We start from the raw sequence: 27242 nt of genomic DNA on the forward strand, positions 1-27242 counted from the left end.
ATGCCCGCAGACTCCTCCATTGAGAAGACTGTACATCTTCTGTCTCTGTCCGGCTCCACGGGGGTTTCTGTGTCTCCTGTGTCTTACAGCTTGTTTCTGTAAAGGTCAGATAAGAGGCCGGTCACACCAGGGCCAGAACCGTCCTTTGTGCAGTCCACCAATTCATCCTACTTTAATCTGTAATATTATTAATGAGCTAATGTGCCAGACAGACTTCATTAGAATCCACTGGCATGAAATTATCAAAGTTTCTATAGAAGTCGAATTTGGTTTTCTATGAAAGTACACAAAGCAATTTGTGTTACGTTAAGAGGTGTCGGTATTTTCTCCTGTGATGCCAACGCCGTGTTAAACTGTGAAGATATAGTTTAATGCATGTTAATCTATAGATGTTGATTGTGTCCTTCTTTTGGCCTCTTTCTTAATCTTTTATGAGTGTAACTTGTCAGGACACACACACACACACATACACTTTTGCACGAATACACAATAATGGCAAGCTTCTTCAAAGTTCTTCAGAGCAGCTGTTGGGATCAGAAAGCATCTGCTTTGTGCTTCCATGTTCTGGCGGAGTTTTTGTTGAGCTGTCGATCCTCTGGGGTTGAACTCAAGCAGCCTAATCTAACTAGTGTGTGTTGGTCTTGTTGTCCGCCAAGGCTGCGGACGGCGTTTGTGTGGTTCAGGATAAACCGTGGCTGAATGGAAGTCAGAAATTACTTTACATACCAGATAGAGATTTTCCAAAGGGAGGCGATGAGCGGCAAGTTTAATTTTCTTGATACGTGCATTTACACTGAAGGTCGAAGTATGATCAGATTCCACATCAGCTGCTATCAATGTTATTGACACTAGTGGGCAGATCTGGGAATTTTGTGAGCTAAATCCCCCCCCCAACGTTTTCTCAGTTGTTGGTCCGGATTTTTGTCACTGACTAACCAGACCCTGAGGGAAGTCATTTCAGCACATATTTTTATGTTTGGGAATTTTAGATTATATTTTAATTTGATTCAAAGGGTTTGTGAGGCAGAGGCAGAGATCCGAGCTCTATTGGACACCTTTCCTATTTATTTATGGATAAGAACATTTTGAGCAAAATTCAAACTAAGGTCACACAACCATATCAAGCTGTATCAGGGTACAGGCCTGCTTTGAGCTAAATACTAACATCAAGGAGCCATCATCCTCACAATGACTGTTGCAACACGAGGACATTCTTATCTCTGGTGTTTTAGGAAGATGACATTTGCTAAGACAAAGCCAAATAATGCATTTCCCTTTGTCTTGCCCTGCTTGCTAATCCGTCTGGTAGCATAGGTGTCACACGGGTCGTGATTCAGACACTTTCAGTCGTCGAAGGAATGGCGTCACCGGCTCCCAGTCACTTATGTGACCTTCTGTTTTGGTTGGTAGAAGTCCCTTGAGCAACGTTTGCCGTCACATAATGACCTTTCCTAACGTGGCGCAACGGTCCACCATGTAATTTCATTTGGCGCCCCCGGGGAGTCCTGCTCCCCTGAATATCACTACTCTCCTCTGAGTGAATCGCCTACAGCTGCAGACGATTCACTCTTTCCATGATGCAATGTTATTCAGAGTTGTCCCTTTCTGTTAGGTAAGAATATTTGAGGTATACAGAAATACTAATGCGACTCTTATTTAAAGCAGCAACAGTTCTGTTGACTTGCTGCTTATTTATTTTGTAGTTGAACAGAAAGAGAAACATTTATATCGAAGGAGCTGTGAAATGCAAATACAGTCGGCCCTCGCTATGTCGCGGTTCACTTTCCACGGATTCACTGTATCGCAGGTTTTCTTACCGAACATATGTATCCAACTATTGCGGGATTCTGCGGTATGTATTCATTTTAAATTTCCTTTATTTTCATTATTTTATTGTTAAAGTAAACATTTTCTAGCCTAAGAAAAATAAATAAATAACAAGATAGTAAAAAAACAACATGATAACACGTATTAGAACACAATATTGCAACATATAAAATACAGTACTGGTACTGTATTTGCATTCGGAAAACACAAAGAGCCGCACCTACGTGAGATTGTGCACGGCATGTTATTGGCCGATGGATGGAATTGTCACCTATCGCGGGGGATCCTGGAACGCGACAAACGAGGGACAACTGCAGTCATTTTCATGATATTCATGCCTACTTTCTTTTAAATTGTCTAACGACGGAAGGAACTGTAAGATTTAGCCCACTTTTCAATGCATTTTCACATTTTTATACAACATTCATCCAACTTTGAAGAAGAAGAAAAAAGTACACTTTTATGGATTATTTTACAATTTTAAACCTTTGACCCAAAATGACAAACTTTATTAGAGACTGAAATATCACAAATATCTCAAGTTGTGTGTGCTAACCGTACGTTACACAACGCTTTCATGATATCTCACGCAGGCAGGCAGGCAGCACAGCACAGCAGGTACAGAAGTGTAAGCGGAGAGCTGGTGGAGGCTGGACAGCTTGTGTCTGTCAAGAGTAGTTATGTGTATGGCCCTGATTATTTGGGAATGGAGCCAAGCTGGCTGCTGTGCCGTAGATGAGAGGTTGTATGGATGAGATGATGTGTGGACAGAAGAACATCCATCAGGCCGACCCACTTAGGAATAACGCTATGTCTCCAGTCGCACAGTGGAGTCTATTTATTGAGTAGATATAATAAATAAATGCAGGCATTCGTCAAAGAGACGCATTTACAGCTTTTACAATCCAAGGCCGTGCAATAGAGTGCAAGAATTTGAAGTTTGTGATTTACTGTACCTTTAAATAATCAGTCCAGTTCTTTTTTGTGTGTGCCAAAAAAGTCTTATCACACGCTGATAAAAAGTGATATGAGTAATCCTCCCATGAGCTCCATTGACAATTCGGCATGTAGTTTTTCTATAATCATGTTAATTGTCAAACAAACACGTGATAAATAAATAAAAATCTGAAATAAAAGTGAATGAAAAGTAATATTATTTTTATGGCTCTGTTTTCTTCACTCAAATCATACATAATGCATTGCACATGACTCAAGCGTGGTCGAGTCTCTGGCAGCTGTCTTCCTGACGTTACAGAGTTTGTATGTTGAATGAAAAGTAAAGCCCTCTCACCGAGGGAAATAATCCCATCAAACCGGGGTGAGGGCAGCAGCTCTTGAGACGAGACTGCAATAACACTTTTTCCTGAATGCAAAGGGGCTCTTTTATTAATAGATGTTCTATACTGTATGGATAGACTGCTCTGTAGAACTGCACTACCTCGAATCTGCCAGCTTTAATTTACATCATCATCATCATCATCATCATCACTTTATCACTCCAAAGAATCAGCAGCCACATATTTTATTTTATGCTTTAATATATATTTGAAACTTTCTGTCATATTGGTTCAATTATAAAAAAAAAAAAGACATTCAAAGAGCACTCACATAATAGCTACTTTTGTAAATCATGCCTACATTACCCACAATGCAACTTAACAGCCTACTTATTTAGTGTTGTGATAGCACAAGCTAATCTAACTGCAAAATTCTGGTCTTAGGCAGCGATAAATTGTGGGCCACCAAAGGCAAGACGATCAGTCCTAAAGTTGTTCATTTCTAACTCCACACACCCAGAACGTTTCATGTTTAAGCTTCAAGTGTTTGGACCCGACCAATACTCAAATGACTGACTCTGAATGACTGCGGTCCCTGAGAACTATAGAACGGTCTCTGAAGGTCTCGCCTCCTCATCTGTTTTCCTACAACTTCCTGGTTAAGGTCACAGAGACATGGGTTTAGATCTGATTAACCTTGGTGGGTTTGTTGATGTCGTTGTGATGTCACACGCACGCACGCACGCACATACACACGCACACACACACACACACACACACACACACACACACACACACACACACTCCAATCAGATAATGGGATGCCCTCCAACAGTTTAGGTCACTCCAGATTGCATCAATGGCCCTTTAAGCATTGGCATTATCGGTGCATATTTGAATAAATCATGCTGCATCGTGGTTTATGTGTGTTGGGGTGTTATCAGCGAAAGTGGATGTCTGAGAAAGTGGAAAAACTTCATCTGTGTTTTGAAAACGCCTACAGAGAATGAGCTTTTTATTCTTTCTGCACGCAGCCATTAATAGACTACCACCCCTGCTCGTGTTGCCGTTTTCTTTGTGTTTCAAGTGATGTTAAATAGAGAATAACCACAAAAAAGAGTTGACATTTACTCTCTGTTTTAAAGTATCAAACAGTTTTCTTGCGACTTATCAATACATTAACTCCTACGTTCTCACTTTGTTCTCTCTGCTAGTCTTCTTCTCTATTTACGTCTGTTTTTCTCCACTCGTCTTTCTATGTATTACCTCAATTTCTTCAAAACTTTGCCTCTCTTCTTTCCCCTCTTTTCCTCATCCCTCTTAGCGGTTTCAGTTCAGTGTCGTCATCATTTTTATTCTTCAAATCTTTTTTTTTCTTGATTTCCCTTCCCTGTCCTTCTTTTATTACAACCCCTGATATCATCCCCCCCCCCCTTTTCTCCCACTTGTCTAGTCCCCCTTTCTGTCCATTCCTTTGCCTGACGTCTTTCATTTGAAGGAGAGTGGGGATCCACTCAGCTGACAAAGAGAGAGATGATGACGTCACAGCAGACGCGATACACCAGCATCTGCTCTGGTCTAAAAATACACACCACAGGGCACACACAGTCAGTCTGCAGCTACTCTCAGCATTTGTTTCCACCTCCACTGAGACGGCCCAGCTTATACAAAACTGGGATTTTGGGGGACACTGGGTTACATGCTACTGCCCCACAACTGAGCATCCTTGCTGATTTGGGATATTAAGATTTAAAGATCGATGTAAAATTGAATGAAATAAAACAAATGTAAAAATAAAGCGTGTCGCCTAAAGGTCACGACACTGAGAGTTCGACTAGTCAAGGTAAACTGTAGCTTCCTTTTTATCATTGCTTAATCAATTCCACATTGGATGTACAAAATGACCAGCTGCTCTGTGTTCTTTTTGACAATCAGAAAAAGTAAAAGTCCTATCCTCTCAAATATCCTCTCTATCCCTCTTGACATCCCTTTATTTATATTTTTAAACTTGCTGATGCTTGTGTTATATATACTCGCTGGGTTGAAATGAGCCAAAGGTCAAGGTTTCATGATAAAGGCGTTCACTTGTCTGACAGAATCATTGAATGATCACATATGGCATATGCTGAGACAGTCAAGAAGATAAAGCAGTAAAAGAAATCACAAAATGTAGTGTATATGTTGTAAATTGCCTGACAGCAGCATGAAACAGCCTGAATGTGTTATATATATATATATTTAAAATATATAGATAACGTTAGATGGGATTCAAATGATTTAAATATTTACTTTAGAAAGGATGCCTTGTTTAAAACATTTGAAATAAGAGGATATCTGAAAGGGACCATCGTTTTCTTTGATTATAGGTATAACATAAATCCTTACCTCCACCGAGGAGGTTATGTTATTGATGGCGTTTGACTGTTTGTTAGCAGGATTACAGAAAAACTGATGGATGGATCTTGATGAAAAATAAATCTGAAGAGGGGTCTTGGATTAACTTAGATCCCGTTAAATTTAGAGATCGATCCAGATACTCGTCTGGATACAAAATATAGTATCTGGATTTTCCCATTTGCTTATAATAGAGGCTTTTTCAAAAAAAATCATATCTTGTAAAATATTCTTTCTATTTACTCACCAAAAAACACAGTCATAACTGGGTCCGATATGCACTATCATGCAAAATGTCTTCTGGATCTGATCCAGAATAAGGTCAGGAAAAAACATAAAATTGAAAACCCCATTTATGCATTCAAAAATCAGTTAAAAATACACATCAACTCCGATTCACTTTTACTTTTCATGGTTGGTGTGTAAAGACACCAATAACAATTTAGATCCATTTGATGATCATCCAGATCCCCATGTGGACGGTTTAAATCCAATCACAAGGGGAATGAGCTGCTTGGAAGAGGTCTGCGCTCTCTGAGTGCCTTTCTAGTTTCATTTGTATAATTGTGTGATTTTACGGGACCTGTAAACATCTGATCAATATTTTATGCTAAAGCGATGCATGCTTGTCTGCATTCTGTTTGTCTGTATTTGTCGGTGTTGGTATGTAACTAGGGAAGTGGAGCAGGCCGGGCTGTCAGACTTGGAGATCATCTCCCAGCCGGTGGATGATGAGAACCAGTGCTTGGCTCCTCCGGTCCAGCTGGTGAGTTTTGGCTACAGAGACTTGCCCCTTGCCGCTCTGGACCTCTCGCTGGCCGGCTCGCAGCTACTCTCCAATGCAGATGAAGATGAAAACAGGGATGGGTGAGTGTCGCAGAATGAACGCTGTGGTAATTTTGACAGACGTGTGATTGTTTTTTTGGGGGGTTTCAAACAGCTTCATAGTGACAACAATTTTCTTTTGTCAACAGGGATATGTGAGTGACACATTTGTGATATTTTTATGCTCTCAAATGACTTTTCTGAAGTAATTTGGAAGGGACAAACACACACCTGCCAACACTTATCAGCATTGTGCCAGCAGATTCTGGCATCTGATTTGTTTGAGAATCTCAACACTCTTATGTCAATCTCCATCAATCATTACTTTGTTCTCGCTTGCTGCTGTGCATTCATCATCTGTACACCCTGACCTTATAGCGTGTCTATATTTGTTAGAAAAACCGGTCTGAGTTCAGTAATTGGCCTTCATCTTCTGGTATGTATCAGTTTTTAGATAAACATATAATATATACATAACTATATATGAATGTATACAGAATGTATACAGAACGCTGAGACAATGTCCAGGACATTGTCTCAGCGTTCTGTCTTGTCTCGTATATTATCAAACTGGAATAAATATTTTCTCATGATGGTGCAGAAAAATAATATTACATTGTTCATTTAGAAAAAACCTGACTGTTCTAGGGAGCACCTTCAATAGTACGAATAAAAGTTGCACTTTTCTTTGGTGAAACCATTTGGACACACACACACACACACACACATACACACACACACACATCCATTATATTAGACTAACTTTCTCCCACTGCCTGCTGACAACTGGATCCGTTATTTTAAGTGACATTTATTTTTGGACGCGTGCCAGAACCCGGTGATATCACACACTCAGTTTCTTCCCTTGTTCTGGTTTGCTATACATTCTGTCTTGTTTGATCATTTTATTGGATGATCAAAACCTTTTTAAGGCAACAAACCTCCTGTTTGATGTTATTTATATACTGTCATACAAAGCCAAAGTGCAGTATGTTCAATTTGAAGAAAAAGTGTACCCATTTAAAAAAATAAAAACAATCACAATCTAACAAAAGAAGGAAGAAAATTGAACTTTTGTCTTCAATATTTATTTATTTATTTTTGCTATACATTTCAGATTCTGTTCTTTTATTTTTTGGCACAGCAACTACTAATATATATCCTAGCAGACAGCTGTAATTTCTTGTTGTCATCGCCATTGATGCATCACATTCTATTTGGCCCGTGTGTTTATGACTAACACCATTTACTCATTTTAGGCTTCATAAATATCAGGGTCAAAATTACCCCAAAACACCAGAATTAAAACTTTTTTTTGGGGGGGGGGGGGGGGGCTGCTGAAATCATCTGCTGATTCTGTCCTTTTTCTCTCCACTTCAACATGACTGGGCGAAATGCACGGCACATGGATATGCGATCACATCACGCCTGTCCTTTTGATTAGTCACAACCTTCACCAGTTTTGTCCCAAAGCAAAACCTGCTCAATCGTCAGTCTTTCCATTCTGTCCTGCAACTGTGACTCAAACCTGGCTCTTTGCGCAAGTACTCACCAGGATGCACATAAACAGCAGAAGCTGTAACATAGCATTCAGCACACGTAAGCACACACACACACGCACACCAAATCCATGTACACGGCTTCATCCAAGGACTCCGTTTGACACCAAATCATGTCTCACTCCATCGCTTCCTTTCAGTCTGCCAGTCACGGCCAGAAACAGATGGATTTCCCAGACGCAGCATCAACAGAAGGGTGGTGTCAACGCTCACACGGCGCTGTTATTACCTGTTATTACCACATGGTGCTGTTATTACCGCCAGCACACCCCGTGCATGTGCTGTTTCATATCAGGGCCATAACATGTATTTCCATCCCAATCCACAACAGATGGGTGTGTGCATGTTTACTGCAATTGTCAACACTGTTGTGGACTGTTTGTGGTGCAGCAGTGAATCATACAGGATGTATTTTGTATTGTAATTCAATCTGTGAAATGCCCAAGAGTTGGACAGAACTTTGGTCACCGACCTGCTGTTGCTGAGTTATCAACAAACAAGACTGCCGGTATGTTAGAGTGAGCTTGGGTTAGATTCTAGGAATCAAGGAAGAACTTCTAACCGTTAGAAGTTCTTTCTTGATTCAAGACTGAAACAAATGTAAGGTCTTACTTACGTTGATTTTACCAGTCACTGTGGTGGAGGTTATTTCACCAGTGAGCTGTGCAGTGCAGTGAGGTCACTATTTCAGATTCAAGTCATTAGTAGGAAACGTCTGCCTGTAGAATTGCTCCCAGCGGGAGTTATAAAAGTCATCGTTCTTTCTTTTACCGCAAAATGAAATTTCCTTTAAATCCGCCAGGCGTGAGTTGCAGTAGTGTGCATGTCACACTTCCAGTACGTCTTATCTCGACACTAATCTCTCACATTAATCAATATTAATGTGAGACACTGGTTTTATGTTTGGACATTTCAACAAGATGCTGAGGAAAGTGGATTTCCCGTCACTGTTACCACCGCCTACCCGCACTCCCCTCTACTCCCAGCGTTTCTGAGAGTGTGTAGGAGCTTCATTAACAGAGGGTGGTGCTTCATCAAAATGGTGAAGGTTGTTATCTATGGCACTTTGGGGATGAATCGCTGTCAGCAAAACCCGTCCTCTTCTTATTGCAGGAAAGGGCCTGAAAATATAGCAGACATCACCTATATTTCCTGTTTTTTGCTCAAGAAACTATCATTTTTAAAGTTAAGAAAACTATTAGTCTTAAGTCCTCCTGATTTATTTTTTGATGGTAGAATTTGTATTTTCCGTCACAACCTGAGAAGTTAGATGATAAATGAATGTCTGTGCTATTATGATTTACCCCATGCCGCGAGGTTGCAGTGCGTTCCATGGCAGGAAGGAAGGAGAGGGGGATTAATCAATTGGAAAATCTCATGTGTCGAGCCGCCGCCGCCTGATGAAGCGCCTACTGCCAGCCTGTAGCATTGTCAAGGTGGAGCTGACCTTACTGCTGTCGTTCATGTAGTGTGCAGCCCTCACTTCATATGACAGCGGAGTGGTCAGCCACACCATCTCATTCCTCGATCTCAAACACACACACACACACACACACACACACACTCACTCACACGTTTGTGCATGCATGAACAGAATCACAGGACTTAGAGTATTTGTACGCTGAGAGAGGGGGAACAAGGCCAGGCTGGAAAGGATTTCTCTCTGAACTAATCTGATCCTCTATAATGATGGTTCACTTCATAGTCCAGTTTATACTATGCTGTCACCTCTCATTAGGAACAATAGCATTCCTTAATTGAAGCTTCTGCACTTTTATATCAGCTCTTGTTTTTCCTCCCATCCTCCACCTTTCTACTTATTTCTGTATCCCTCCTGATTTCTCTCTCGTTGTTCTCGCCTCTCTTTCTGTGCTCCTCGTTTTTTGGTTTTTTTTACTCTATTCTTTTCGCTCTCCCCGTCTCATCTTTTCCCATCTTGTCCTTCCCTCAATTTCACACAAAGTGTAATCCCTTCCTATACCGAATAGGAACCTGCACCGTAACTAAACTAAAAGCCGAGAAGCAATGCACGTTTTCTCATCACCCCAGATCACGCTGTCCACACTCGACGGCGCATCACGCCGACATATAATCAAACAGGGGAATCTTCATAAGCCTTCAGGAGGCTTTGCCTTCACGGCTCAGCGGTGGACGTGTTTCCCAGCGCTCTTTTCCTGCATCGTTTCCTAATACAGGGATCCTATCAGGAGTATCGTGGGCAACATTGTGGGAGGTGGTTCCTCTAGCTAACATCAGCAGTTTTGGTGTCATGGTAAGTGGAGTGTAGTTATTAATAGAGTTGGATCCATCCATCTTTCTGTCTAGGAGAAATGCTGGGAGGACCAAGGTGGCGTGGGCTTGTGCTCAGCTCTTTCATGGCAACCCACTCTCCTCCTAGTCATCAAGCTGCTTTTGTGTGTTTGTTCACTTTATTCCAGGTTGAAGGGTTCTCTTCGTACATTTCAGCTTGTGTTTGTGTAGGCTGCTGCTGGTGGGAGAAAGATTGTTTTTTGGTGCAACAGAGAATAGTAGTGAGGGAGATTTGTAAAGCCCGACTCTTCTCAGCTGCGTCTCGCTGACAAACAAAAAGGCACTGCTGAGAACTTGACCAAACACGACATGGGATTTTTAAAGAAAGAATACTCCTTCTGCTGAGTTTTTTATTTTTTAAACTGTTAAATTCAAACTGGAAATATTGAGACTGCAGACTAAAACAACCAAAGCCTGGTAGGTTGACTGATGTGACTTGACTTCACAATGGTCTTAACTGTGTTCTTGTTGTTGACAAGAATATAGAATACAATGCCGATAGCGAACTGAACATGGACGCGCAATCAACTGCAATATCCGCTCAATGGCAGGACGTATCTTGTATGTCCTCCTATAGACTCATGAGGAACTATGAAAAATGTCTATAGTATAGTCCTGACAGTATGATCAGAGTGAAACTGCAGCGTAGAAACAATTTTAAAGTCAGTAAAAGATCTGCAGGCAGTGACAACAACCAAAGCCATGTTTTGTCTGTCGGTTCTCAGTCATCCAGGTGGAGGTAAATCGCAGAGCAACAACCCAAGAATCAAGTTCGATTGAAGACGTTTCACCTCTCATCCAACAGGCTTCTTCAGTTCTAAATGACTGGGAGAGAGTCCAGATACTTCTGCTCCTGTTGAGCCTTCGTTTTATTTTGCTCTGCGTGACAACAGCCATGTTGTCGTTCTCTGAGTCACAAGACGATCCGTCCCAATACTCAGTCAATAAAACACAGACCTCAAACTAGACTTTCTTTCTGTTGGAAGGAATTATGATCTGCTTTCTGATCATAATTCCTTCCAACAGAAAGACAAATGATAAGCAGACGCAGCTGCAGATCCTTTTCTGGATCCAGAAGTCTTTTTTTTTTTATGTGCCAGATCAGGATCTGGGCTTTAACGCTCGGCCACACAATACACAGTGGCAGCATCATAAGATCAACCACACATTGAATTTTGACCAAGTGATGCAAGGGAATTTAAGGATTTGGTCTTGAACTAAAAACTAATTGTAGCTGAAAGGTTACTGAATTAGATCCTGAAGAAAAACTACCATTAGTGAAATACTATATTACTTGATTACCTGTCAAATTAATCATGGTTTTTAGGGTCAGGTAAAACTATCATGGGGCTATTTCCATTACCTTGTCATGGGTTTGGACCCTTTCTGTCTAGTTATAGCATGAACAAGGCATAACACCTGGATAAAAGCGGGCAGTGTAGAAATCAAGTTGCCAGACTGTTCAACTACCATTACAAATGCATGCCTGAGGAGCAGAATGATGTTATTTTCCATCCGGGTGATGGGTGTGTGGTTGCCAGATGAAGAAACCGAAGCATATGTCGCTGATAAGGCTGCTCCAAATGTGCAAGGAGTCCGGGGTTAGACACCAACACCAGATGGTTCATCTAAATCTGTAGCAAGCAGGCGGGGGGCAAGTGCTCCATCTGCATGCCACCCACCAGCCTCAGGTCAAGGGTCCAAATGGTCTGTTTTGGAAATAACTGCTGGCACATTTGCAATTTCTAAATGTGTTTATAGATGTAAAATAACTACAGGCCTCTGCTTCTGATCACATCTCCCTCTGGACTACATCTAGGAGACTGATCTACATCAATTGTATATTGTGCATTTCTGCATAGCAAGGAAATGTAAAGTCTGCCACATTAATGAGAATCTGAACATTCTGGGGGGGGGGGGGGGGGGGGGGCAATTTAAAGTTAAATGTTGAAGCCTGCTTTTTGAAATAATGCATTCTCAGAAGACTCTCACCTGGATTAGCCAGTTTGGCCTGATTTAATTAGAGAACACAGGAAGTTGTCTGAGACGGGGACCGGAGAGTGATTGGACTCTCTGTTATCTCCCAGGCTTCTTAATTCCTCTGCCACCGGGATGACTGCCGGCCACATCGTGTAGTCGAAGCTGTTCATTGTTTGCAAATGTTTTCTGTCCATATTCTGCACTTGTAAACAAGGAAAATATTGAAACAAGTTCCTCTATAATTGCTTTCATTGTACATTTATGCCATTATTAATGGAATACATACAAATTTCTTCTGAACTGAGCAGTTGCTCCTTTTATTCACAACACAGATGTGTTCGAGATTGCTTTCTTTCTAATAATTTAAAGTGCAATTGTCATTAATTAACCATCTAAGCTCCCATTGTGAGTACTTAGCCTATTGTATCAATTATTTCTGTAAGCATAACCTGGACTCAGATTAGGAGATATTTAACTTTTAAACACAGACATGTGAACATTTTAATAATAACCTTCTTCCCTGTCAATGTTACTGATGTAAGAAGGTAAATACTGTTTAATGTGAAGTCATTTGTCCTTTAAAGCTACTTTGCCTGGAGAAGAAGATTTATACATCAGCTGCAGGGTCAGTCATTTATTCCTGTGGTTCTCTTTGCACTGAACGTGCTGCAGGAATTGTGGGGATTTCTTCTTCCCTGGTGATGCATTGTGATTGATGGTGCACAGGATTTGGTACCGGGGAACCTTTCAAATGTAAAATTAATTACCTGCAATCTGACAGCATCAGGAAAACTCAGCATGTATTTTTTGCTTAGTTGATACTCCTTTTTCCATGCTTGCTTTAGCATAAAGCATTGTGTATGTGTGTGTGCATTGGATGTTAAAAAACTGAAGCTTGCTGAAATTTGTTTCTAGGGGAAGATGCGATATTGCCCGTCAGGTGAGACTGAATTTATCATCAGCAGACTGTGAGTTTGCTGGAAAGGACCATCATAATCCTTCATTCAGACATTCGGGAAAAGGGTCTTCTTGCACTTTTTCATCGTCTTCTTTCCTGTTGGAACAAATTCCATGAGCTCTGGATGTTGTTTGTCTTTATGTACAATGATTTCATATTCACAGCAATAAATTAAACTGAAGGGTGACAGTCTATACCCATATTCATCACCTGCATTGACAAAACTAAATAATGTTAATCTTTGTTTTATTGCAGATAATGGACATGCATATCATTTTAAACAACATTTGTCCTTTCCAGGGCAAAATGAAAGTGCAGTTAATAATATTATCTGCTCGGTTAGTTTGAAGTTGCTGGTAGTATATCTGCAGTAGGGAGTAAAGGGCAACAGCGGTACTTATTCTCTATTGTGATCCACTGGAGTAAGAATGAACTGTGTTGAAACAATAGTAGCCGTTCCACTGTGATGAATACTTTATCAAAGGCAACCATCAGGTGCCCTGAGTCCGACGGTCCCTGCGTCTGGCGGCTCGCTCGACCCGCTCGAATCGATTACCTGCCCTTATTTACTCTCTCTCCTCTGTCTCCCTATCAAGCGCCACTCAATCTCACCGACAGTAGGAAGCAGTGATAGCTGTATCAACTGGCTCAACGGGCACACAAAGATGCTCAGAGGATGCAAAGAGAACAAATGAAAGCTATAGAGAGATATCCATAGGCAAGCAAAGACAAATGACAAAGAACGTGCTTGCGTTGAAAAGGTATTGCAATTTGCAAATGCATTAAGACTCATTTTGCAGATCAATATTAGGCTGTGAAAAATGTTAAATAGAGTATTAATATGAATATTAATGAGAATGAATCCATGATGCCAATCTGAGGTTGACCTTGTCTGCTGTGTACGCTGTTCTTCTGACTTGAGCCAGGTGGTTCTGTCAGGCTGTAAGGTCCGGGTGTGCCGGAGAAACAACATTTGCTCCTGTTCTGTTGCTTTAATAACACTCATTAATATACTGCATGTGTCACCAGCAGCGTCTGACTGTGTTCCCTCTGGGCTGGGCTACTTTTGGCCTGACATGAAGCAAAGACACATTCAAAGTTGAGTCCTTCCACTGCCTGTGCGCTCACATCCCCGGTTCATCTGTGTGTGAATGTGTGTGTGTGGCACATTGCCTAGGGCCGGGCAGTTAGCCTGTTAAAAGCCTGAGCTGATTGTAACTCACGGGTTCTTTGTCTTTTTGACTCACACACACACACCTACACACAGACAGACACACACACACTTCTTGTTAAATTCCACCATGAGCAAACAACTGATTTGAGTCTTTGAAGTGCTCCAGTAATGATGATGATGTCGTCCCGTATTACATTTGTGATATTAAATGTGAAGTGCCCTCACTCTGTCAACGACAATGACAGTTTGATCAATTTCTCATTGTCAGATTTCATTTGGTTGAATTATCCATTATTTACGGCCTCACATCTCATCAGTTGTTTTCCGGGGATAGAAACTTGTATCTGGTTCCGCTTGCTCCGTTCTTCAGCTCCATTTTAGCTCAAGAACAAAACTCATGCAGCATATCATCCATGCATGTTTTGGCATATTTTACTCTTAAGCATCCATTTTAAGTCTATCCCATTTCTATTTTTGCATGCATTAATGTGTGTTTGTATGTATACACGTATGTCCATGCAGTGATCTGATATGACAGGGTGCACAGTTGTCACATACCTGGAATTCAAAGAGTCTCACCAAGTCTCTGGGGGAGCAGATTCTCCACCATCTGGAGCTTACCCATTTGTGCCGCCCTGCCCACAGCCAAGGAGATGATCGCTACCAGTGTGCAGTTTATGCCTTTATTAGATTAGCTGTGCATTGTTTATGGGCTTGTGATTCTGCCCATGCCAGCCTTTGAACAAATACTTTCCTCTGAGAAACTAGTGGGAGGTTGGAGCGATCAGCTCAACAGCTGCTGAGGAAAGTTTCACAGCTGCATCATAAATCAGCAGATTTACCACAGGAAGATTTTTTTTTTAATCTCAATTTGCATTTCATTATTCTGCACCTTTAGACATGGTATTAATCAGAATACAAAAAAAATGTTTCATCCATTTTTACCCAAAAATCCTTTGTCATTATTCTGTTCCTGACAAGAAAATGTGTTTGAATATTTCTTTGTTCGTGACAGGATGTGAAACAAAATTCAAGGGGTGAGCTTGTGGCTCATTTCAAACCTGTATGGAACAGAATTACTTTTTTTTTATATACCTCTGCCAGAGGTTAAGTGATCAGTTTGGTTTTATCTGACTGCTAGCAGGATTCCACACCGCACTACTTGTCAGGTTTTCATGAAACTTGGTGGAAGAGTTGGGAATGTGACATAGAAAATCACTCTGATCACAAAACACACTCTTGTACAACTTAACAGTACAGAGTGCGTTTTGTGATGCTGTTTTGCAGGCCACCGTTAATGCAGGATACTCCGATTTGAAACAAGAGGGAAAATGAAGCCGTTTCTCCACTCGTCCAGCTCATATTAGCACCACGTCATGGAATGAAGACATGATCACAGGAGGGCAATTCGCTGCCATCGTCTGTCTCCTGCATGCCAGTGCATGGGGAGAAGCAAAAATGTAATGGGCAGAGCCAACTTTCCACTCCAGCTGGATGGCTGGTGAGGGGCAATGTTCCTCTCATCTCCTGCTGTAGGTGGTCTCTGAGATGAGATGCTATTTCATAATAGTATGGAGAGACGCTTCCTTTTAACAGTTCTCTAAAATGTTATCTGGAACATATAAATCATAATAAATCATTCATTGCTGCATATTCATTTGTGTCTCAGAACACTGACTTTGCTGAAGTCCCCCCCCTCCTCAGCAACACCGTCTTCTACACTACAGGGACTCCCTTCATCCACCGCCTTTCAGAGAGTCCATCAGTATTCCGGTCACACCCATGTCAGGCGTTCATGTCAGTAGTTCACAGAGCCTCACTGTCCCTTTCTCTGTCAATGCTGTCTCTGACCACGCTTCCTTTCCCTCTGCTCTGGACACCTCCACAAACTTTGCTTGGGTTTAACTGACATGTATTACTGCCCCCTGCTGGCCATGACAGCGAGCTCGTCTCACCAGCAGAGCAAACATTGTTCATTTATTATTGGTTGTTGTCATTTTAAATACTGTACTACACTCAGATACAAATGGAACATTATTTTCTGTTTAAAGTAAATTGAAGCCGTCAAGTTGGTATTTTCTTGCTAGAACTTTGAGATGAATATTTTATTAGATTTAATACACTGAGCCATATTCACACACATCTGCATTATATTATATTTGATTTCTGTATATATTGATGGATGTATTTACCCTTGTCTTCAGGTCTAACTGGCTGAAGCCCTGCTGTGGTCGCCGTGTGGCTCTGTGGCAGGTCTGTCTGCTCAGCGCTGGCTTCAACTGTGTCCTGGTGGCCTGCGTCGTCTTGGTGGTGCTTTTCCTGTCTTTGGAGCTACTCATAGACACCAAACTCTTACAGTGTAAATAGTCATTATTTGTTTTTAATTTGAACCCTATTTTAGCCACTTTTTTGAATAATGTGTTGGCTGAGAATCTACATTATCTATCTACATCGGGACTTTCACATGTCAAGCTCGGCATGGGCGGTCGAGGCTTCAGCTCTCAACATTTACTCAAGCACTAAACGTTAACGATTTGCTTGAATCTCTTAATCTAATCTGCTCTCTACATTTAGCAGCATCAAATCAAACAGTTTCAAGTTTGTTAAAAAAATAAATAAATGTCAGTGAAATTGAGCTAAACTTTATTATTATTATTATTTATATTTATTGATCACTCAGATTTACCTTGTGATCCTTATAGGACATGGTTCCTCTCAGTTAAGAGCCACTAGAATGACTGTATTTTGAAGGAAATAAATCCCCATATAAACCAGATGTCTAAGGGGCCATTTCTTCTGCAGATTAACTTCTACTTTTTTTTAAACTAGAAATTGTAATTGCAATTAGAAAATGCTTTTTTCCCCGCAACATTCAAAGATTTTAAAAGTAAATAATTGTGATAAAGACCAATGTAAAAACACAGCCAACTACTACCGTATATACATTAACAAGCTATGTGAGTGAGACTAGGAATTTCATTCCCCATGTAGGACAATTACAACAAAAAAATCATGGAAAATGCTCCATTACTACTTTAAATATTGAAGAAATTGTTCCATCACAGCTGTATGTGCAGTCTTAGCGGTCAGGAAGGAGATCGTGGTGCTGGATGGTAAATTATTATGAATCACAGGTGAAGAAAGGTGATAATAAAGCAAATATTTGGTCAATGGCAGCAGGTACACATCCCCGCTGGTTACTGGCCAGCATCTCTGGTAATACGGGCATCTCGCTGCAGGGACTCGGGTATCAACACCACAGATCTGTTGTCATTTAGTACTTTGTCTGCTGCTGTTCCCTCTGGGTAAATTGAGGGGTGAGAGAGTGCACAGAGATTAGTGGAGAAGGACATGGATACAGATAGTGATGGGAATTAAATGGTACTTGCTTTTACAAGATGTGTCAAAAATACACAAGTTTTGATTTTGATTTTTGACTCAAAGACTTGTTTGTTTTCTGTATGGCTCATGTGTGAGAAGTTATTGGTAAACGGTTGGTTAACATTTGCCCTTTTTTTTAATTTCAACAGTTTCCAATGCTTTTCAATTTGCGAGTATCATCCACTGGATCAGCCTCATCATCCTGTCACTCTTCTTTTCAGAGGTAAGACATCTATTTTCTGGTACCGCCCTTGATTAAGGAATTTTTCTTTTTATAACTCTCATGCTGTTGTTTTCTTGCCAACCTGAGATTGGTTTCTTGTTCGATGCTTTATGGCCACATTAGAGCTTCATATGCGTAAAAACCTCAATGCATTTTCCTCTAAATTATAACCTGTACGTCAACGCATGCCAGGTTCACGCTGGAGGCTGCCAGAATACGTAGCCGTTGTGTAAATTTCATCATCGTCAGGATTTTTTTTAATCTTCAGAAATGCTACCTTTAGGCTTGAGGGCAGAGGAAATGTCTATTAATTGGACTATAATTGTAATTAATTTTCATAAAATTATAATTGCTGTGGAATGGTGGAAAAACATGTGAGGGTAGGGAAGGGTTTGTCCTCCACTACTGCGCAAACCAATTACCCTAACAGCCCCAACACCATTGCCCTTAACCAAACCTTAATTAGCGGTGAGCCCAGGAGGGGCAGTAATTAAACAGACCTTATTGCAGCGAGGATGGGGTTAGAATGAAATGATCATCCACTGACATCAGAGATGGGTCGTTTGGAGAGGCGTTAGGTAGCACATTACGGGCCGCACCAATCAGAAAACAAGTACTGCAGAATATGGGAGGAGTTTCTGCACCTCTAGTTTGCCACTAGTACATGACGCTCCTTGTTATTTGGTCCGTAAATCAATGCCACATTCAATAAAGGATGTCCATAACATAATGGAAAGCCTGATGGGGACTAACCTATTGGTGTTTGCCTTTACTGCATCACAAAAGATGTCACATATATAATAGCTTTAGATATAAAAATAAAATGGTTATGAATACTTTTGAAGTTCCTGTGAAGTGTAAATGTGCAAATCTGGTCTGGCCTTTCTGTACGGAGTTTATTTATTCATTGCATCATTCCTTCTGTGCCTCGACTTCCTCCCACAGTCCAACAACACACAAGATGTTGACTCTATATTGCTCGTAGGTGTGAATGTGAGCACGGATGGCTGTTTGTCTTTCAGGCCTGTCCACGGCGTTCTCCACCTACCACCTCATGTCAGCTGGGACAGGCTTCTGCAACCCTGCGAGGATAAAAGGGTGTAGATGATGGATGGATGGATGGATGCTATTTTAAGGGGTGTAGCTTCCCAAATTTTAGCATGTTTAGCAGTCTACTTGGAAAACAAGGAGGAAAAAAGGTCCATCTTTGCAAATATTTTTGGATGTGATGACAATTCCAAAGACAGCATATCCCAAGAGCTTTTTAAATGCAACCACATGTTCTTTTTCACATCTATTTTAATGCTTTCATTCATCTCTTCTGTCAGACTGTTTTCAGAATTGTGGTGCTTGGTATCTGGGACTACATAGAGAACAAAGTCGAGGTTAGTGCTGGGGTTGGGTGTGTTGTCAGATATCATTTCCAATTTGAACACCTGCTCAAATATTATACATCTATATTTTATGTCTTATCATTATGTCATTTATTTCCCTGATGTTACACTCAATAGTAAGAAAAAAAGCTTTTAAATACATTTTCTAACATTTTTGATACCTCTCACATATCTAAACTGTTAACACAGATAAATGCAGCTGTTTAAGTGTACCTTATCTTGGAATCTGAAAGAGGAACAACAGTTATCGTGTCTCTTTCAGGCGGTAACAAAGTTCCCCTGCCGCCTTTATTTGTATTGGTATGAGTGGTATTGATCATCTAACTCGCGGGCCACAATTGGTTCTAAAATTTGACAGAGGGGTCGGGCCAGGAACAGATGGATGGATGAACTAATATAAATGACATGTAGAAGCCATTACATGAAATGATTTGGCCTTTTACAGGTAGCATTACGGGGAAAAAGCCAAATGAATGAGGTTTAATTATAATAAAATTTAATTTAATGATATAATTTGGACAAGTTCTGTGGGCCGGATTAAAAAGCCCCCCGGGGCCATAGTTTGCCCATGCCTGATCTAAGTGATGCTATAGATCACGTGAGGTCAGGGCTGCAGGCTGCTGGCAGGGAACTACGATTGACAGCATTTACACAGATCTGAATTTCTTATGTGCTTCTGTGTGTGTGACTCCATCAGGTGTTTGATGGTGCCGTCATCGTGCTGTCGCTGGCCCCCATGGTGGCCTCCACAGTGGCCAATGGGCCCAGCAGCCCCTGGGATGCCATCAGTCTCATCATCACGCTGCGAATATGGAGGGTCAAGAGGATAATTGATGGTGAGACAGGAACAAAAGCTTGTGCCTAACAAAGCTGCCTTGTTACGTAGCCTGCATGTGAAACCGACTGACTTTAATCTCTCAAAAGAGGACGGCACAGACGCTTTAAAATCAGCTTTCCTTGAAAAAGCTAAATGACCCCATTCCTCTCATGATTATACAAATGATTCACCATTCGGAGCAATATAGCTATTGATCATTCCCTCATGGTAAATTGCCGCCCACTCTGCTACTCTAACTTGTATTGATTTCAGGGACCTGGTTAAGTAGATTCACAGTGGCCATAATGAATATAGTGGCTGTTCTCCCCTATGCTAATGCTGAACGGTTCGATATTACGTTCGGAGGTCACCCTCAACACAGGTCTGTGGCTGCATACGCGCCGAGCTGCAGCAGTCAGACAGCTGATGAGGAAAGAGTTGCGTACTCATAAAGGCATAATCTTGAGTTTGCGTTCTGCAGTTAAATATGGATCCAATCAGACGCTCATATAAACAGCTGATTATTCAACCTGGTAGTCGGGTGCAAGGATGTGTTGACTTTTTTCTGTATTGTTTAATCCACAAAAATGATTTAAAACACACACATAAGTGCTATAACTGTTCATTTATATTGTTTATCATCCTAAATTGAAAACTTACCTACTATTCTGCAGCTTGTATTCACCCTCAATGACCAATACATTCACTGAAAAAGATCATTCGTTCAATTAATTAGAAATAGTCTTTGGTTACTATTATTTCCTCTTTTTATACGGTGTTGTTTTATAAAGGGGCAACACACTGGCATTGCAGTTAGCACTATTTTACCTACAATACCACCTTGTTGTCAAGGATTACATATATTGCACCAAGAGCGAAATATCAAAAATGATGTGGTGAATAATTTCAAGAGTCAATACAACAGCGTTCAACATCATTGATTTATGCTGGTGCCATGTGTTCAGCAGGAGCATGTTTCCCACCTCTTAACATGCAGCAGCGGCGTTTCCAGAGAGTGAACTCGTGATTTTCCTGCCAACCAACTCTACCTGTTGGATTTGATATTTGTGAGTGATTGAGTTTTCTTGCCAGGCAAGTGGGAAATACACCCCAGTGGAAAGAAAATCACAGTCAAACAAACAAAAGAAAAGCTGAGGGACTGAACCCAAGTTTGGAGACGGATTGAATTTCTTGCTGAATTACCTTGACGTATAAATGTTGGAGTGTTTGTGTCGGTTTGTTGGAAAGAAAAAAAGAAAAAGAAAATGCTGAAGAATGAATGCAGCAGAGTTTCTCTGGTATGGGAAAACTAAGTGGAATTTGTCAGCATAATAAATAACACCTTGATGAATTCCTTCAGTTCAGTTATAAGGATAGTAATAACCAGTATTTAATAAGGTTTGCATATGTGGCGACAGATATACGTGTATTATGTGTAATTGGAAACAAATGATTCACCAATGCTGACCTTTATTAGAGTGCTTGATGTATTTGACAATAAATACCTTAAGTTTGGTCAAAACAATTCTCTTTCAGCAAAACACTTATTTTTAAACCACTTATAACTTAATCCTTTTGTTTTGTTTAACTTTTTTTGCCGTGCTATGGTAGCTTATGTCCTACAAGTGAAGGTTGAGATGGAGCTGGAGATCCAGCAGTGTGAGAAGACCAAGGCTGTGAGGGAAGAACAGCTGGAGCGTCTCACTCAGATCTGCCAGGAACAGGCTGTGAGTAACAAATCGTTCTGCATTTAACCTTAAGCCCTGACTGCGTGCATCATCCACATGCACAAAATTAGTTTGTGAGATAACAGAAAGCTCAAAACTAGGATATTATCACAAGGACACAGTACGGGGCTTCATGCACTTTGTAGAACAGACTGTCCACAGCCTCTGTTCTGCAGGCGGTCTATACAATTTCTGATCTTTCAGCACCACCCAGGAAATAGGTGAATACAACAGTTGTACAAACTGAGTAGAATATAACTTTAAAGCTAGATTGCATATTAACATAAATACTAAAGCTTCCATTGTGTGCAAATATTAAAAACAATTTAATTGAGGCAAACCAGAAAGAAAAATTCTGTTGATTTGCCTTAAAAATATATTTAACGGTTTGCTTAATGCCTCACAGTTGTGTCCATGAGAGAAACTGTCAGTTCCTCTCCCACCAGTGGAGGGCAGCAGGACCTCACAAACAGGTCCAGACTGCTCCATCATCAGGATGCAATATATACAGTTCAAGGATGAATATTCAAAGTTCAGATCTGTGGCAATACGTATAATAACCTAATTAATAATTCATCATGATGGAAATGATCAGATGGAAATTATGCTATAGGTATTAGCACTGTTTTAAAGTACACTCCAGGAAATACCCTAATCCACCAGATTATACCGCTAATATAAACTCTGTTAAAAATAATGAGATTTCATTGACGGTATATTAAGGATAAATGATTTAGTGAGAACAACTTTTCACCTCATATACACAATTTTGTAAAAGTCGTTGCTAAAATGTGACTTATTTTACTTTTTTTTACTGTAGAAATCCTAAAAACCAAAAATCCTGTTCATCAGTACTGAGCGGCATCTCAACTGTCCATCAGAGGAACAGCTTCAACACAGATGCTGTTTATCTGAGAAGACGTCTTTCCATTCCCTTTCCTCATTTTCTCCTCCATTATTTAATTTCCTTCATTTCTTCTCCTTTTTTCTTTTTATATTGCTCTCCTTTCTCAGTTTTCATCTTCTCAAACATGATGCTCTTCTCTCTTTTTCTATGCATGCTCACCAACCGCCTCCAGTTTGAGATCAGGCAGCTGAGGGCACATCTGGCCCAGCAGGACCTGGACCTCGCAGCCGAACGTGAAGCAGCCATGCAGATCCACCATGTGTGGGGCAAACAGGGAAGGAGTTTCCAAGTTGTAGAGGGCCTGACTCCAGGAGAGTCTGATGACGAGGGTGTCCAGAGAATCCCCAGGGATCCTCACACCACTACAGGTACAGTAGATTTCTAAAATTACATTTTGGGCTGCAACAGTAAATTATTTCTAAGTCTTTTCTGTGAAACTTCTGCTACCATGAACATAGGTTTAAAGTTTGAACCAGAAATAAAACATGATAAAAAGCAACATTATATTCTAGAAAATACAGCTGTAAATAAAAGAATAACATGTAGAATAGAACATTTTAATTCATGTAGAATTTATCTGGTAAAAACTTTGGTTGCCAAATTGAATACACACCATGCCAGGTGGCGTTTTGTTTGAGTAAGTGGAATGAAAAACCAGTAGCAAGGGGCAGCATAAAGTATGTACATTCTTATGTGGAGCAAAGTCTTTAATGCTGTAACATCAGGCGAATGGGATGCCAGAGCAGTGTACAGTTAATCTGGAGCAATAGCCCTGGAGCATCTCCGAGGCGAGCCTCTTAGCCCTCCATGCTCACACACAACGCCCATCTGACCGCAGGCGGATCGGGATCAATACGAGGGCAAAGAAGCTTTTAGGATCTGGTGAATCCTTGACAAAACAAGCATGTTCTCTGACACTGCGTCACCTCGCATGGGCTTCTTTCATGCCCCAGCGATCTTTCTTACTGCCCCCATTGTGTTGAGGCTGGCCTTGCCAGCCTGGGACACTTGGGCTGTTTGAGGTACAGAGTGCTCTGTGCTTTGGGCCTTGTTAGGAGAAAGTGGGCTCCTGTCAACATCTGTTCCCCTTCACCTGCAAACCACAATAGGGCACCAGGAGACGCAATGGCTGCCGCAGTATCACCCCAAGGGCATAGTGGGAAATCTGGCCCACAAAACAAATGTGGCTTTTTACAGAAACATGGGACGCACGCTTTTAGGCCACAGACCCCAAGTCAAGGACAACTGAAATCGTTTAAAATGTATTTGCTTTGCTGAATGTCACATCTGCAGTCTGAAGGGCAGAGCTTCTTTCCTCCTCACCTGCAGTACGCAATCAAACTTAAGAAGTCTGGGCCCTTGCAGGAATGAGGACAGAGAACATGTACATTTTAGGAACATGTGACCTCAGCATCGGTCGGTGAGCCAGTGGATTGTCCCCTTTGAGTCAAAATGGGGGGACATTAATTGTAGTGACAGGGAATACAATGCTGTAGGCAAGAGGACAAAGGTATTAGAGTGACAGATAGACTGTATGGGTGGATGAAATGTTTCAGCTGACCCCTGTGCATCGACTAAATGGTTTGAACGAAAAGCTTTGCACCATGTTGTGCGATTTTAAAAGTCAGCAGCTCCATTATTCAGTCTGTGGAGCAACAAAAGAGCTCTCAGATAAATACCATCTCCAGAATGCTGATAAGATAATGGCAGGCTGGGGTAACGTTCACAGTGCTGTTAATTTGGTTTGCTAACATGCTCGTGTTTACTAATTAAAAACCAAATTCAGTACAGCCATGGCTGTTAAGAGAATGCCATTCATTTTCAAATTCTCAACACAAATTAACGAACTAACGTTGGTGCGAGATGAAAATGAAGATCAGTAAAGTTATTATAATTCATTGAACAGGTAACTCAGACACCATTCCTCTCGAATATAAAAAGTAATTCCCGTATGCTTCAGTTTATTTGGTGGATGCTAGTCATCCTGGGATTTATGCTCACATCACTTCACTTGTGGTTTGAGAGCTTCAGCCACAAACACTGTCGTGCAGCTTTGAATTAGAAGGCCGTCTCTCGTCCTCTACAGACAGATGACAGCCTGCTAACTTGACTGTCACAGACAGAACCGGAGAGTCTAATGTATGCTGGACATGCCGTTCTTCTTTCTTAGGACTCATGTCTTATTAATCGCGGAGCGATTGTCTCGGTCTTGTTTTAGCGAGTGCAATGCTTCCTCTTCGAGGCTGGCTTAGGGATTAATATTTTAGACGGAAAAAGAAATGAAATTACCCATCAGAGTCTGCGGCACGTCCCGGGGGACGGGGGCTAGCACTCAGGGTACTCAATGCTCGCACTCAGCCAGTGGACAGTGAGCTTAAGGCCAATCAAGCGGAAAGAAGAGCGAAGCAGATCACGGCCACTCACCATCCACATTCAGGCCTGCTCGACTGAAGGGATCTGTGCCTGAACAAAGAGATCGCCCTCGCTCCCTCTCATTTCCCTCCTTTTCTCTCATCCCTGAAACCAACCCCACCCTGCCCCTGCCCCAGTTTATTTCTGGTGCACCAGGGTGTAGCTAATGCCCGGCGTAGCAGTGTGTGATCTGGACCACTTGCCATTAAAGCACCTGTGGCCTGGGGCAGAAATCATCTCTGTCAATAGTATGTTGTAAACACAAGACGTATCTTCCATTCAGGCGGGTTTGCAATATTAAAACTGAAATGGACCGGAGTACAGAAAGAAAATCAGATTACATTCAATGCCACACATCATAATGGTCTCAGGAGCCAGTAACATTATAATATACTCTATTATGTCACTTCCTGCCGTCTATTTTCAATTCATGGTTCAGCCATTCATAGTCACAACAATTTTTTGTGGCTAACCAACTTGTTATTTTAATAAATAAAAAGACATTGTTGTTGAGCTTTTCACGATTAACACGAGTGAAGCGCCATCTCGTGCTCCACACTACAGCTGATGTCCCCAAAAACTGGGTCACACACACCAGAACAGTCTGGAGAGGTGTGAGGAAAAATATGAATTTCTGTTTTGGGCCTAAACCACCTCATGTAGCAAGACATTATATTTGTATTTGCTTGTTTTGTTGAAAAAAAGATCTATTCCTGTATTTATATGCTACTTCCTGTTTTTATTTATCTTTTTTTTCTCAAATTCAGATCAAGTTGCACGGGATGACATGAATAACTACATCAGCCAGTACTACAGCGAATCAAGTCGTGGTAAAATTGGTTTTATTATGTGTTTATCTGACAGTTAGAGAAAAGTAGTTTCACAAAGAATACAAAGAAAAATAAGTAGACAGCTAAAACGAAGCTTACAATAGACGTCGGTCCGGATGAAGCAGCTAAATCATAAATGTGCTGCTGCTGACCAAGGCAGCAGGAAAACACGTTTTAACCTAATCAATATCAGTGTGTGATACATCACTCTCTTTCCACTCAATTTGGTAGTCCTTATGTCACCCCCGTGTTAAAAACAACTTCTGTGCGGCCGCTGTTATGTTAACGTAACTCATCTTCTGATTGTAAAATGTGGTTGTTTTATAATTTCTGTAATTTCCACTGAATTAATTTATCGACAAAATTCTTTCAAGTTGTAAACCAAACATTTCAGTAAGGGTAACTGACATTTATAAGGATGATATCATGTTAAGAGACTTTGTATAATTTGTAATTTCTGTTTCACTGAATGAGGGCGTCTTGGGTGAAGGCCATGACGCAAACAGCAGCGCAGTTTATTTGGGTTTTAAAGTTTTGGTCTGATTTCCTCTATCATGTTTCAAGATGCTGGATCCGCTGGTATAGGAACACGGATCACTACGGCAGCTATCGACGTTCATCCTCCCATCAATCCAAATCCCATCCAGTCAAACCCCATTCTTGTTATGGAGCGGGTGGGCAATGCCATAAGCGATGCTCTGACCAGCATATCACAGTCCAGCAGCAGCGTGACGGCCCGCCCCCACAGCCTCAGCAGCCACGCCCCGGTGTCTTCTCAGGGCCTCAGTCTGAGCTACAGCACCCGTCGCTGTTGCCCCCCTTCCCTCTCAGGCCAGGACCCCTGCAGGGACCCTAGCGCTGTGGTGCAGGAGCTACTCTCCTCCCTCTCTGAGGACTCCTGCCTTGCTCAAAAGGGCCTGATAGTTGATCCTGTCAACCTCAAGCTTCCCAGCCCGACTGGCTCAGAAAAGGCCAGCCCTGAGCTGGACAAAAGAATCAACATCTTCAACCGCAGGAACCAAGAGGAGAGGCGAGCCCGGGCGAGGGGTTGCGTGCTGCTGCAAACCAAGCCGCTGATCCACCTGCAGGGTAGCGCCACTGAGCCGTCCCTGGAGGAGAAGTACCGGCTCCTGGGGCCAACTGACACGTCTTTGGGACATGTGTCCGATACATAAGACACAAAAAACAAAAGTTTTTTTTTTTTTTACTGCCAACTTTTTCTGAACTTATGTCAGATCATACTTTGT

At 41.4% G+C, this 27242-nt stretch overlaps 1 protein-coding gene across 1 annotated transcript; it reads left to right on the forward strand.

Moving 5' to 3' along the window:
* Window positions 1-27242, forward strand: LOC137895719 (transmembrane protein 266-like). Its single transcript, XM_068741224.1, has 10 exons — window positions 1-98; window positions 6174-6365; window positions 16509-16663; window positions 17835-17908; window positions 19237-19293; window positions 20000-20138; window positions 21731-21846; window positions 22926-23121; window positions 25933-25995; window positions 26560-27242. Exons 1-10 carry the CDS (start codon window positions 1-3, stop codon window positions 27168-27170), a joined length of 1701 nt encoding a protein of 566 aa, XP_068597325.1. The 3' UTR covers window positions 27171-27242.

This window comes from Brachionichthys hirsutus, chromosome 1, assembly GCF_040956055.1.
Source record: "Brachionichthys hirsutus isolate HB-005 chromosome 1, CSIRO-AGI_Bhir_v1, whole genome shotgun sequence".
Classification (NCBI taxonomy): domain Eukaryota; kingdom Metazoa; phylum Chordata; class Actinopteri; order Lophiiformes; family Brachionichthyidae; genus Brachionichthys; species Brachionichthys hirsutus.

Bases quoted from the DNA above. Each gene is read 5' to 3' on its own strand.
- LOC137895719 (XM_068741224.1), top strand. From the start codon at position 1: ATGCCCGCAGACTCCTCCATTGAGAAGACTGTACATCTTCTGTCTCTG. The intron at 21,847-22,925 runs GTGAGTAACAAA...AACCGCCTCCAG, and splicing joins AGATCTGCCAGGAACAGGCT to TTTGAGATCAGGCAGCTGAG. The intron at 25,996-26,559 runs GTAAAATTGGTT...TCATGTTTCAAG, and splicing joins CTACAGCGAATCAAGTCGTG to ATGCTGGATCCGCTGGTATA.